General features: G+C 46.9%; 1 protein-coding gene across 3 annotated transcripts; it reads left to right on the forward strand.

Moving 5' to 3' along the window:
* Positions 1-541: 541 nt before the first annotated feature.
* On the forward strand, positions 542-13,206 carry NCLN (nicalin). Of its 3 annotated transcripts, XM_085040781.1 has the most exons (16): positions 543-772; positions 3,518-3,708; positions 3,915-4,059; positions 4,678-4,772; positions 5,001-5,081; positions 5,266-5,369; positions 5,646-5,734; positions 5,876-6,015; positions 6,392-6,570; positions 6,771-6,858; positions 6,955-6,993; positions 7,113-7,276; positions 7,882-7,935; positions 8,028-8,106; positions 9,221-9,319; positions 10,560-13,206. In XM_085040781.1, the coding sequence occupies exons 1-15, from the start codon at positions 592-594 to the stop codon at positions 9,278-9,280; spliced, it is 1,689 nt and encodes a 562-aa protein (XP_084896907.1). In that variant the 5' UTR covers positions 543-591; the 3' UTR covers positions 9,281-9,319; positions 10,560-13,206. The 3 variants fall into 3 exon arrangements, with proteins under 3 accessions (XP_084896908.1, XP_084896907.1, XP_084896906.1); XM_085040782.1 differs by having other exon boundaries at positions 542-772; positions 7,116-7,276; positions 9,221-13,206; XM_085040780.1 differs by having other exon boundaries at positions 9,221-13,206.
* Positions 13,207-13,444: the final 238 nt, after the last annotated feature.

Here is a 13,444-nt window from a genome sequence, read left to right on the forward strand (position 1 = left end):
TCCCCATCCTGCCCCATCCCATCCCATCCCAGTTCCCCATCCCATCCCATCCCATCCCATCCCATCCCATCCCATCCCATCCCATCCCATCCCATCCCACCCACCCACCACCACCACCACCACCACCACACCACCCACCATCCCATCCCATCCCAGTTCCCCATGCCATCCCAGTTCCCCATCCCATACCATGCCATCCCAGTATCCCATCCCAGTATCCCATCCCAGTATCCCATCCCATCCCATCCCAGTATCCCATCCCAGTATCCCATCCCAGTATCCCATCCCATCCCAGTATCCCATCCCAGTATCCCATCCCATCCCATCCCATCCCATCCCATCCCATCCCATCCCATCCCATCCCATCCCATCCCATCCCTCCCCGGCCGCTTGGGGGCGCTCGGCAGTGTCCAACCGCTCGGAGGCGCCCCCTGCAGGCCAAACTGGGGCTGTACAGCGGCCCGCACGGGCTGCCGAGACTACAACTCCCAGCGCGCCTAGCGGCGGCGCGCGAACTACAGCTCCCGGCATGCCGCGCGGGGGGCGCGGCGTGCGTGCCGAGCAGGCCGCAGTGCGGGCCGGGCCGCGGCGATGCTGGAGGAGGCGAGTGAGGTGCTGGAGTCGGTGCTCAAGGCCTCGTGCCTCCCGCTCAGCGTCCTGCTCTTCGTGCCCGCCGTGCTGCTGCTCCTGGGGCCGCCGCCCGCCGCCGAGGCGGCGCACGAGTTCACGGTGTACCGCATGCAGCAGTACGAGCTGGGCGGGCAGCCCTATGGTGAGGAACCGCACGGCCCGGCCGGGCTCGGTCCGCCCGGCAGCCGCACCTTCGGGGCTGGTGGGGCCGTGGGGAGAGAACCCCGACCCGGGGAGGAGCCCTGCGTGGGCCGTGAAGGCGCGGGCGGCCCGTGCAGGGTGGCCTGGCCTAGGGGAGGCCGCGGGGGGCTCGGGGGCTCTGGGAGGCGGCAGCAGCCGGGCACGGGCCGGGCTCAGCTACAGGGGAGGGCCTTGTCTGGCTGAGTTTCACTGCCCAGGCTCAGCACGAGCAGGAGAGTGCTGGGAGCTCCATCGTGGTGACCTAGAGGAAGCCAAGGACCCCTGTCTGTGGGCTGTGGTCTCTGTGTTTCAGCTGCATCCCTCCTGCATTCTGGAAATCTTACGGTTGTGTGCTCAGTTTTGTCCTTTCGCCTTTAACTCTTTTATTGGCAGGTTGATTCTTTGCTCTTCATCCTCAGCAGTGGCTCCATTTCAGAGCCTTTCCTTCCATTGGGTTACAATTGACCTTCCTCTGTTCTCTTCCTTCCAGCCTGCTGATTGTGCAACACCTTTCTTTGGGTCAGGGACACGCCCTGTTCTGCAAGTCCTTGAGGTGCTGTAACCCTCAGCCTCCTCTCCTGTGTGCTCATAAACCCAGAATCAAGGTTTTTTTCTGGGTTTTTTGCAGATGTTTTATACCAGACCAGGGCATCTGTTCTGTCTGTGAGTGACAGACATAAGTTTCAGAGTTATATTAACAATAAATAGCCTCATGTTTAGTCTGTGCTGTCCATGAGACACCATCTCTCAATCTTTCAGATCTGAATTGTTCAAATACATAAGTTACAAAGTGCAGCTGTGCCTGTGTACTTCTTAAATACTTCACCTTTCCATTGGCCTCTAAATATCTGAAATAATTTCTGGGTTCTTCCAGCACAGTTTCTCAGAATGTGTCCACATCTTGAGGGCTCTGTTGCTGACAACCTCAGTAGCTCCAAGGCAGTCTCCTGCATGGGGTAGGAAACTCTCTCTTTTCTCAGGTGGTGGGACTGTTGCCAGGCTTAGCAGGGGCAGCAGGGATGTGATTCTGCTGGCTTTGGTTGCCTGAGTGTTCCCTCTAACAGAGTGCTCACAGTTTGGAGAATTTTGTGAACTCTTGAAAAGCCAGGTGTTATGTTTTGAAGATGCTTCCAATTAACTTTTTATGCTTTTTCTTTTCCTGGAGCCTTTTAGCTCGGCGGGTTGTGTGTTTCCTTTGTTCCTTCCTGCTCCCTTTGGGTAGCTGCTGTTCCTGTTCCTTGTGTGTTCTGAGATGTCCTTCAGGATAAAAGTTGTGTTTCACAAAGCAGTCTGAGTAGGAAGGGACCCACAAGAATCATCGAGTGAATGACACACAGAGGGATCAAACCCACAATCGTGGCATTATTAGCATCATGCTCTGACCACTTGAGCTGATTTGTTGTTCCAGATTCTCAAATTCTTTAAAAAAAACCCCAAAATACAGGTTGCTGCTCTGCCTCTTCTTTCAGGGGGAAGAATTTTCTTGTCAGTATCACTCATAGAGCAATTGAACAACAAGCTTGGACTTCCTGTGATATTGATAGAATGAGTTCTTTAGTTAGATTCTTTAGTTTAGTAGATGAGTGATTATTAATTGGCTCTTTGTGGAGAAACTACAGAAAATCAACTTGTCAGAAAAACTCTGTTGTGGCTGCTCTGCTGAGATGTCAGAGAGTGGTGCTGGGAGCACAGCTTTAGGTCCACACATTGCTGTGTTTCAGAAATGGTGGAGGGGTTATCCTCATTTTGAATTGTTTTTCTCTGATTGAAGCAGGGGTGCTGTTAATATTTGTTTGTTAGCTAGTGTCAGAGCTCTATGGGAAGAATTTACATTGTGCCTGGACTCTGTTTGTGGGTGTGTGGCCCTCACTGATGCTGTGCAGGAGAAGTGTAGATTTTTCTCGTTTAGGTGATTCTATGACCTTTGATGAGGCCAAACTGATGTTAGAATTAAGCTAAGCCAGGTTTAAATCTAATTCTTAGCAATGTGAGGGAATGATGAGCTCTCCAGTGCAGGTGCCAGAGTTACAGGAGAAGAAATTGAATTACAATTTGTAAGGTGGATTTGACCCTCCCTATTTGTACAAGGTGTCCTTTTGGCCCTGCCTTGGAGGATGAAGGAGCAATTCTCTGGCAAGCCTACAGCCTGCTGTTCTCCCAAGGGATTGCATTTCCATGTGGGGGATTTGATCTGCTGCAACTGAGAGTAGGAGAAGGCGAGCCCTTAGCAGCAACCTGCTCATCTGAAGCTCTCCCAGCTACAGAACCTTCCTTGTAGCTGAGTGAGAGCAGCCCTTGGGGTGACGTGGGGCAGTCTGGTGTCCTTTCATCAGGTGGTTGTGCACAGCTTGATCCTACAGCTGCAGGAGGCTCTGGAGAGGCCAGGCTGTCTCCAGGTGTGTTGCTGTCTGCAGGTGAGCAGACAGCTAGCCTGTGTGGTTGTGTTGAGGAGGAAGACAGGAAGGTGAGGCTGTGCAGTGCTGGAATAAGGGGAGTCTGGCAGGATGTGGCTACACAGGAAAACCCACAGACCTCCTGAGGTTTGAAGCTCCTTCTCAGACGAAGAGGCAAACTCAGCTTTCTGCACCTTCTGGCTGCTCTGCAGTCCATCAGAGTGTCCCCAGGACTGTTCTGAGCAGGAGGCAGGCTGGAGCAAAGGACATGGGATGAAATGCCTTCCAAACCCCGTTGCTTTCCCCTCTGGCAGGCACCAGGAGCGCCGTGCTGAACACGGAGGCGCGCACTGTGGAAGCAGACGTGCTGAGCCGCCGCTGCGTCATGATGAGGCTGGTGGACTTCTCCTACGAGCAGTACCAGAAGGCTCTCCGCCAGTCAGCCGGGGCTGTGGTGATCATCTTGCCACGATCCATCTCTTCTGTCCCCCAGGATGTTGTACGGGTAAAAAGAAAGAAGTTTTCTTTCTCTTCCAATGGGAGTTGTACTGGGGAAAAGCTTGGGTGCTGCAGGGCTGAAAGCTTCTGTTGTAATGCACAACAAATCGTATTCTAATTTTAAAACTTCTCCCTCTGCTTTGGTTGTTAATTTTTTCCTGCCATCTCTCACTCTTAGCAGGTGCTAAGTTTGTGTCTTGCTTAAATCCTCAGCAATTCATGGAGATAGAGCCAGAAATGCTTGCTATGGAAACCATTGTGCCAGTCTACTTTGCAGTGGAAGATGAGGAGCTGCTGTCTATCTATGAACAAACACGGGCTGCTTCTGCATCACAGGGTTCTGCCTCAGCTGCAGAAGGTGAGTTCTAGCAAGGAGGAGAAACGTTCCAGGAGGACAGGCTTGGTCCCACCTCTGGGAGGAGTCTGCTGTGTCATTTGCATCATGAACCGGTGTTCTGTCACCTTTGTGTTTATTCTGTCTTTGTCAAAGTGTTTAGAGATTCAGTGGAAGAAAAACACAGTATAAGAAAGTGTTAGTTGACTATATTTGGAAGTGGTTGCATGAAGTTCTCAGCTTCACGCTGTTGCAAGTAAGGTAGAACTCAAAACTAAGTCAAAAACAACATTGAAGATGTTATGTGATGATTGTGTGTTCATAGAAGCTGAAGCTTTTTGCCTGACCACCACTCAGTTTGATGCTTTCATGTAAACTTGACTGTCTTACTGACCTGCTGCTTATGATTAGCTTTAGTACTGCTCAGGGAAAGTTTATGATCAGCTCAAGATACTGGGATTTCAGGACAGAATGAAAAAGCATGATCACCAAGATTCTGTGCCATTGCATAAGCACCAGTGACAAGTGAGAGAGCTTAAATAATTTAAAGCTTTTCTCTCCAAAGCTCAGTTAGCAGGGGAAATAAAGGGATGAAACTTCCCCAGGTGTACATTGTGGGGTTTTTTGGTGTTTTTGTTCTAGTTCTGCTGCACACAGCAACTGCCAATGGCTTCCAGATGGTGACCAGTGGGGCTCAAAGCAAAGCCATCAATGACTGGCTCATTCCCAGTGTGGAGGTGAGTTGTATATGTATTCAAATTGGCAACATTGATGAGGTGATGTCTTTTATTGGGACTCGATCAGACATTTGGACTGACAGGGTAAGTCAGGGCAGTCTGAGGTGAGTATCTGAAGTCTTCACAACTGAAGCCATGGCAGACTCAGCAGGAATGTAGAAGTCAGGCTGTCTTTGTACAGGCACACAAGAGGTGATGGGGGGTGACACTGCTCTCTTTCCTGTGCAGGGAAGGCTGACAGGGCTGGGTGGAGAAGACCTGCCCACTGTTGTGATAGTTGCCCACTATGATTCCTTTGGAGTGGCTCCAGTGAGTATTCTTTCTTCCTGCAGCTTTCTGTTCCTGTCTTTTTTCCCATATGGCCTCTGCCCATGTCTTTCCTTTGCCTAAAGGATGTGGGGCAGTTACAAGTTCAGCACAGTGGTGTGCTGGTCTTGCAGCTGAGAATCAGTGTGGGTTTGTCACTTTGTGTCTGTCCCACTTCACCCTGCAGTGGCTGTCCCACGGGGCTGACTCCAATGGCAGTGGGATCTCCGTGCTGCTGGAACTGGCCAGGCTGTTCTCTCGCCTCTACACCTACAGAAGGACCCATGCTGGGTAAGGAACTGCCCTGTTTGGGGTTTAATGTGCGTAGCTGATAAGTGGAGGGAATGATGTGGGAAATAGATTCCATCCTCAAGCCCTGGGAACTCCACCCTTTTAATCTGTCCTGCCACTGCCTGAGTATGTGGCATGTGGAAAGTGTTTGTTAATGGACAGTTTGCCTTGGATGTCAGGTGCAAATGGTTACGATTTCAGCACACTTCTAAGGCTGAGGAAAGGAATTCTTGGAGTGCAGCATGCTAACCCTTTTCTGCCTTCTTTGATGGCCAGGTATAACTTGCTGTTCTTTGCATCTGGAGGTGGCAAGTTTAATTATCAAGGAACTAAGCGGTGGCTGGAGGACAATTTGGACCACACTGGTGAGTAAGGGGCTGCTTATTAAACGTGTATAATTAATTGTCAGCTCTCCTGTGAGAATCTCCTTGTGTGAGCCTTGCTTTTTTGGAATGGAAATCCCAGCACAAGACATAGCAATGAAGATTTGGATTTTTCTGTTCCAGATTCCAGCCTGCTGCAAGACAACGTAGCATTTGTTCTCTGCCTTGACACTCTGGGCAGAGGCAATAGCCTTCATCTTCATGTCTCAAAGCCTCCCAAGGAGGGCACCTTGCAGCATGCATTTCTGAGAGAACTGGAGATGGTAAGGAAAAGCATTTTAGGCACATGGGGAACTTGGGAGTTACCATGGGGAGCTGTAGCTCTCTGTGAGAGGAAGGAAGATGTGAAGAAAGGCTGTGCCATTGAAATAATTCATGTATTGTTTAGGGTCACTTGATTTGAAGTGCAGGCAAATCCTCATGCCACAGCTCCAAATGAAGCCAACTAGATCTGCAAATGCTACCCTGTAGTGACATGAAAACAGCTTATACATGAAACCAGTTTTATAATGTTTTATAATGTCAATAACTGCACCTTACTTTCTGGAATACAAAAGAAGTGGGTCTAGGCAGACAGGGCAGTACAGGGTGGGACTATGCAGTGGGCAGCACCCCTGAATGGCTTGCCCTTTTCCTCAGGTTGTTGCCAGCCAGTTCCCAGAGGTGAAGTTTTCCATGGTGCACAAGAAGATCAACCTGGCTGAGGACATGCTGGCCTGGGAGCACGAGCGCTTCGCGATCCGACGCTTGCCGGCGTTCACCATCTCCCACCTGGAGAGCCACCGGGACAGCCTGCGCAACAGCATCATGGACAGGAGGTGAGGGACCCTGGGCTTTAAATCCAGCCCACAAACTCAAACTGGCCTCACAACTGCTTGTGTTGTGCTGATGGTCAGGGCACAGGTGACAGAAACGGTTGGGGTCTGGATTCAGGCTCGTGCTTGAGGCACTGAAAAAGGGTTGTTGCTAGAGGAAGCTGATGCCACTGGCAAGTCCATAATCCTTTCTTTTGCTCTAGGGCACGAATAGACACTAAAGCACTGACCAGAAATACTCAGATCATTGCTGAGGCTTTGACAAGGGTCATCTACAATCTAACAGAAAAGGTAAGAGGTGCCCACCATGCAGTGCTGCCCAGGCTTGTCCTGCCCAATCAATCTCACCAATAACCTGAGCTGTTTTTTTTTAATTTTCCCTTGCAGGGAGCACCTGCAGATATGCAGATCTTCACAGATCAGATGGTGAGCACAATGCATCATTTTTGTAACCTGTGGGAAGAAAGAATCTAGAGTCTGAGAGAGACCTCTGCTCTCAGCATGTGTGTGGTTGACTCCCTTTCTTTGGTGATGTTTTTCTGCAGCAGATCCAGCAGGAGCAACTGGAGTCAGTGATGGACTGGCTGAGCAGTCAGCCCAGGGCTGCCCAGCTGATTGATAAAGACAGCACCTTCCTCAACACCTTAGAATATTATATGGGACGCTACCTGAAGGATGTCAAGCAGCATCATGTGAAGGCAGACAAACGGTAAGAAAAGAAATGAAAGAACCATCCAGGCCGTGCAAAATGGCTTCCCTCTCTACAGAATTTTGTCTCTGAGCTACAACTTCCCTGGTTTCTTGGCAGGCAGCTAGAAGGCATTGCTCTTTTCTGCTCTCCTGTCAGTTTTGGTTCATGCTGTGTTCTCCTAGAGGAAGATCTTTACCATTCCTCACAGCACAGGAACAAGGCCCAGCAGCTCCCTCTGTCTGATAAACTTGTTTTTAAACTGTTAAGGTTCCACTGTTCCCACTCTGAGAGCAGAAGACCGAGTTTTGGTTAATTGCAACAAGGCAGCTTCTATCCTGTCCAACCTGCTTGGGCTGAAGCTTTTGAGTGAACACAGGGAGGAATCTTTCATGTTCAGCCTCTTTGGAGGTAGCTGAACAGCAGCATGAGTTCTGAATTTTGTCCTTAGGCTTCTGATTGTAGGGAAAGAAAGTCCTGATGACTAAAATCAGCTCAAAACCCGTATGGGAGGTGGTCATGTTTATCTGTCTCTGTGTGGGTGAACTCCTTGGGAACAGCTCTGGGCTGTCCTTACTGCAGGGTCAAGAAGTGCAGTAAACCTGAACTTTTTTTCCTTTGCACAGGGACCCCGAGTTTGTTTTCTATGATCAGCTGAAGCAGGTGATGAATGCATACAGGTATGGAATTCCCTTGGGCATGCTGGGCTGTTGTCTCACCCTCAGGCACTAACTGCTGCAGCAATTCCATGTGTACTTTTTCCTTATTCCAGGGTCAAGCCAGCAATCTTTGACCTGCTTCTGGCTGTCTGTATTGCAGCCTACCTTGGCCTTGCCTATGTTGCAGTGCAGGTGAGAGACACTGATGTATTATTTTCCTTATAGAACAAGTTAACTACAGTAATTCACACAGTCCCAGCACTAAATCTGCAACAATAATGCCAGTTGGCTGTGCTGAAGGCAGTCTCTTGCCATTCTAGTGCAAAACTGGTTTTTTAGAGCTGTTTCTTGTAGCCAAGGACATGTATAATTCACTTGCTAAGTTGTTTTGGCTCCAAACTGAAACTTTACAACAAATTTTAGTTACCTTGGTAATTTAAAGATTTGCAGTTAGTAGTGTTGGGAAATATCTGAACTTGGGATGTAGTTTAGAAATGCATCTTCAGAGTTTTGCTTTCTTTTTTCAATGAAACCATAAATACATCTTGTGTCCATACCTTTGGAAATATGATACTCCATGCCTTAGCCATGAATGAAAGGAAAGCTTTTTAGGTCACTCTCAATTTTGATCACTTTGTGTTACTTGCATCTATTATTTGTTTGGGGAAAGCATTTAAAAATTCAGTGTAACTTTATCAATAGGAGGGAAAACATATACTTTGGTTTCTGTTAGAAATCTGCATTACTTCTGTTATTTGAATTTGAAATAATTTGAAACCTGGATCTTGTTACATCTGTCAAATATCAAATCAAAATACAGTCAACCAAAGCAAAATCAAAAGAGGAATTAAGTGAATTTCTAAGTCACTGGGGAAATGGTGAAAGAAAAGATCCAGTTAAAGGATTGTGAATTACTGGGAATCTCTGTCTTTGCCTGGTTCATTTTTACCTTCCTGAAACTGCTGGCAGCAGTGTTTCTATAGAGACCAAGAACCTGCATGTGTTGAAATCTGAAGCTTTCTCCTCCCCTTCAGAAGGAGCAGAATTGCATTTTAAAAAAAAAATCTTTAACACATCTTCACAGTTGGGTGATGCACAAACACTTCTGTAAGCCATCATTTTCTGTTTAACTTGGCTTCATTGTCATAATTCCTCCTTACCCATCAAGTCCCACTCCATCTTCAGGATGAGTGGTTGATTCAAGCAAGGCATTGCATTTGCACACTTGGTATTGTTTTAAGCCTTCTGCTAAGTTTTCTATCTGTTTAGGACTGTCATGGTTACTTTTTCTCCTTTCTGTTTCCAGCACTTTGGTCTCCTTTACAAGTTGATACAGAGATTATCCCTTAAAACCAAGCAGCAGTGAAGCACCAAGTCACCCCCACCCAGCAGCACTGAGCCATCGGTGAGCCCATCGGGAACCTTCTGCCTTCCACTGAACCCTGCTATTTCTCTTCCTTTGTCTCCTCTTTGCTACTGTATAGAGGGGAGGAAGGCATAAAGAAAATGAAAATTTTAACTCTTGTGCACCTTTTAAGTGCTTTTCTTCACCTTCTTCCCCTGACTTGCACCATGTCTGTTGTTCCTTTGCATTTTGGTGAGGGAGAGGCTCAGAGATTTCTTCCTGCAGTCTTATTCTGAGCAGCTTCTCTGAGTGTAAAAGTCCAGCACCTTCAAGGACACATGTCACACATCCAGCCTGGAAACTGAAACTACAGCCTGAAGTGGTATCTCTGCCCAGCAAACAAGGACTCGAAACAGTTGTTTAAAAGAAAAAACCAAAAAGAGCACATGCAAATTAAAGAGAATGCAATTAGAATGTTCCTTATGGGACCTTTTCCTTAAGTTCACTGCCTGGCTTTAGGGAGTTGTGCTGGGCAAGCAGTGTCTGCAGCAAGCACCTGCTTGCATTTTGTCCAAACTCGCCCCCTTTTAGGAGGTGCACTGTGAATGATCTTGACTGTTATTGCCAGGGTGAGGAAAGATTGTTGAGATGGGTTTCTGATGTGAGGGTTCTTGCCAGGGACAGGTTCTCTCCTGTCTCTGTTGGAGGATGCATTTTGCTGTGTATTTGATTTCTCTGGAGGTTTATGGACCTTGAACAGTTCACAGCTGCCACCACTCTGTGCTAAACTCTTGCTTCATTTTTGAGGGGTGTTCTGTAGTCCCAGCTGCAGCAGGATCACATTCTGTGCTGCTCCATGTACTAACACAAGCTAGTTACATTAATAACGAGCAAGAGCAGCTCAGACCTGGAAAATATATGGAGATACTACAAGCCCTAGGCTGGTTGTAGTTCTAGAAGATAACCCTGAGCACTGTCCTGCCACCCAGCAAGTTTTGAGTCCTTTCTGTAATCTTCTACGTGAGGTCTCTTCACAAGCCATAGTGACACATTTTCTTTAATTTAAGCTACTATTTGTCATTAAAGTAGCAAATCTTACAGAGGCTGAAAAGCTGGTTTTGAATTGAGGTGGACCCTTTTTTTTTTGTATGGAAGGAAAATTTGAGAAGCCCTAATTTCCATCCTCCTTTGTTTGTTTTACCATAGTCTCCTTCTTGGAGTACCCTTACCCCACCATGTGTCCTTTCTGCTACTTTAAATGTGTAGCAACTTGTTCTTTAAAGGGTCTTGTCTTTTCCAGGAAAGCATGCTGGTGTCAGCGGCTCACCGTGGTGTCAGCAGGTGGCATGGTGCCAAGCACTCCAGAAATATCAGCCACACAGGGAAACCTGCCTTTTCCTGCTCTTTTGAGTGCTCATTTGAAATATGTCTCTCTGCATGCGTGAAGTGCTCATGACACTCCTCTGCCAAATGAATTTATAACGACTTCAGAAGTTGCTGGAGTGGCTGGAAGACAAGCCTTGATTGTTTTCCACTGGTTTTTATGCTCTGCCCATCGAGAGTGCATCTGCTGTGCCCTGGGAAGGTGCATGCTCTGGGCTGGATAGGTTTAGAACATGCATGGTGCAGTCTGTCTCTGAAGAACTCTGTAGGCTCTCAATATCTGGGAGTAGTTTGAGTCCTCTAGCTGCAACATTCATTTCTGGTGTGTTACACTTAGGGAGGTTGTGTTCCCTCCAATCCAGCAGATGACTTCACCAGTCTTAATGATCAACTCCATTTATTTGCTGAAAAAAATAGAAAAAATTACTATCAATCCTGCTGCAGCTTGAGTTGATGTGTGTAAAATTTGCCAGTAGTGGGCAAGAGTGAACAGAGCAGACCTGGAGTTTGTTCCTTGCAGTGGAAACTGTCAGCCTTCAGTCTTCCAGATGAGAAGCTCAGAGTCAAACTTCCACCCAGTCTGGTTGCAGCTGTGTCCCTGTCAAGGCTGTAGCACAGAGAAAACACTTTAGCTCTGTGTGAGCTGTTAACACTCCTGATGCAGTGCCAGAAGCCAGTGGAAACAACCTAAAAGAAAGAGGGATGAGATTAGTGAGGAGAGTTCATAAACCTGAGGGGCAGTTGGGATGGTACATTGCCCTCTCCCACACAGGGTTAGTTTGTCCCTTAATCCTTTTGTGTATCTCTCCCTGGCTGCCATAAAAAGTAGTTTTTACTACAGATTAGAGTATTTGCTTTTGATCAAAGTGCATGTGCACTGAAACATCTGTGCTCAAATCTGAGATAGTCAAATCCCAGCTTCCTCATAGCTGGAGCAGAATGCCCATCCTGGGATTGAATTTAGTTCCCACATTACTGTTCCCACACTGTTGTTTCCCTGGGTAAGTTAACAGAGAAGCTTGCAAAGAGACCCTGGAGCTGATCTGCACTCCAACATAACTGATCAATTCAGTTACCAACAGAAAGGCAGAAATCCAACAGGTGTTGTGATAAAATAAAAGTTCTCCACAACATTGCAGAAGAGCTCTGTGTAGCTGATTCTTGTTGCCCTTATTTTTATCTACCCTCTTTTTTTGAGGAGTTTGCCTGGCCTGTAAGGAAGAGCATGGAAAGCATTATATACACAAATGGCTAGCAGTTGATGCTTCTAGCCAGAAAGCCATTTTCTTTGCTATTTGCCTCATTTCACCTGTTCTCCTGGTGCTGTCAGAGTCTGCAGCTCACAAAAAACTGGTTTTCCAGCAAGCTGTTAATTCCTTGTCCACTTCCACCTGCATGGGCACTAGTGGGGATGGGGTGGGAGTAGTTTGGATTGTTGTAGTTCATCTCCCAAATAAGAGGGGTTGGTTTGTTATAAGGAGAGAAGTAATGCTGTGCAATATGAACTCCATTCTTCTACTCAGTGCAGAGAAGATCCAGAAGCCAAAATGGAATTGGGTATCACACTGCCTGTGGCTGAAAGTCACCACAATCTATTTAGACATTCAAAACCACAACTATACCCAAAATTGCTGTGGGGCTTGGTTTTGAGGGTGTTTTGTTTGTTTTAAATCTTGTGCTCTTACGTTGTTCATGGCCCAAGCCCAAATCCCAGGCTGCTCCTGCACCCTGTGTTTAAGCTGGGTTTTACATTTCAGAGGTTTTACATTTCATTTGGTCTTGACTCACCAATCTGAAATGCTGGGGCTGCTCCTGGATATCTCAGTAAATTGGGCCTCTAGGTACTTGAGTGTGAATTCCTCCTTTCTCACTTTGATCTGTTTAGTTTCCATTGGTAGTTACTGCATAGCAACTTCAATGTTATAATCTGGAATATTTGCAGCTCAGGAAAAGATTTGATTTATCTAGCAATATTGACTCAATTATTTATCTCTTGTGTGCCCTGAAGAACAAATGTATATTGAGGTGAATATTTAAAAGCTAATAGAAAATTCAATGCAGTTGATTTACATATTTTAGGACTATAAATGTAATAATATTTAAGTACTTTAACTTTTTTTGTTTGTCCCTTTTTCCCTTGGAAAAATAAACCAAGTGAATAGGTTTGATGGATAGATTTGTCAGAGAACTATTTGCTAAAAAAGAAATGGAATTTCCTTGCATTCTTAGGAGGAATAGACCCTTCTATAAAAAGGGAGAAAATCCATGTATTTAAAAGCTTCATCCTTTCTGTGTAGTCAAAAGTAAAATAGTATGACAAAAAACATATACACACTCCAAGCATGATTCCAGCACCTTGAGATGAGCAAATCCCTGTTTATTCAAAAGGTTTGTGCTCATGTAAAGTAATTAAAGTTTCTATGCAAAACAGCTTTGATACTGTGAAAACCTGGTTACCTCAGCAGCCAACACTGTGTGCTCGTGGAGATTGTTGTGCCTCTGTCCTTACCCAATGCCTATTCGAACCCTAAACTATTTATTCCAATTATAAGCATTGCAAGACATCTGTTCCCTGAGCATGAGTTTGTCAAAGTCGTGGTCAGTGGTATGGAGTGGCAAAGTAACCTAAAGGCGACAGAGGGGGAGAGCTGGACCTATGCTCATCCTGATGCTGAGTGGCCGAGGGGTTCTTAAGACCCTTCTAGAACCTGCTGTCCCCCTGTCCCAACCGCCTGCAGGGCTGGGCGGTGTCCCGGCGGTGACACCAGGCAGCCCCGCCCGTTGCCCGCAGGTCCCGAGGCG

The sequence above is a fragment of the Lichenostomus cassidix genome, chromosome 28 (genome assembly GCF_008360975.1).
Source record: "Lichenostomus cassidix isolate B80296 chromosome 28, HeHo_3.0, whole genome shotgun sequence".
Taxonomy (NCBI): domain Eukaryota; kingdom Metazoa; phylum Chordata; class Aves; order Passeriformes; family Meliphagidae; genus Lichenostomus; species Lichenostomus cassidix.

What these genes read in the sequence shown, in the direction of transcription:
- NCLN (XM_085040780.1), top strand. Translation starts at nt 592, where the DNA reads ATGCTGGAGGAGGCGAGTGAGGTGCTGGAGTCGGTGCTCAAGGCCTCG. An exon ending in GGCTCATTCCCAGTGTGGAG is followed by an intron (nt 4,773 to 5,000) that starts GTGAGTTGTATA and finishes TTTCCTGTGCAG; the next exon opens with GGAAGGCTGACAGGGCTGGG. An exon ending in TTCTGAGAGAACTGGAGATG is followed by an intron (nt 6,016 to 6,391) that starts GTAAGGAAAAGC and finishes CCTTTTCCTCAG; the next exon opens with GTTGTTGCCAGCCAGTTCCC.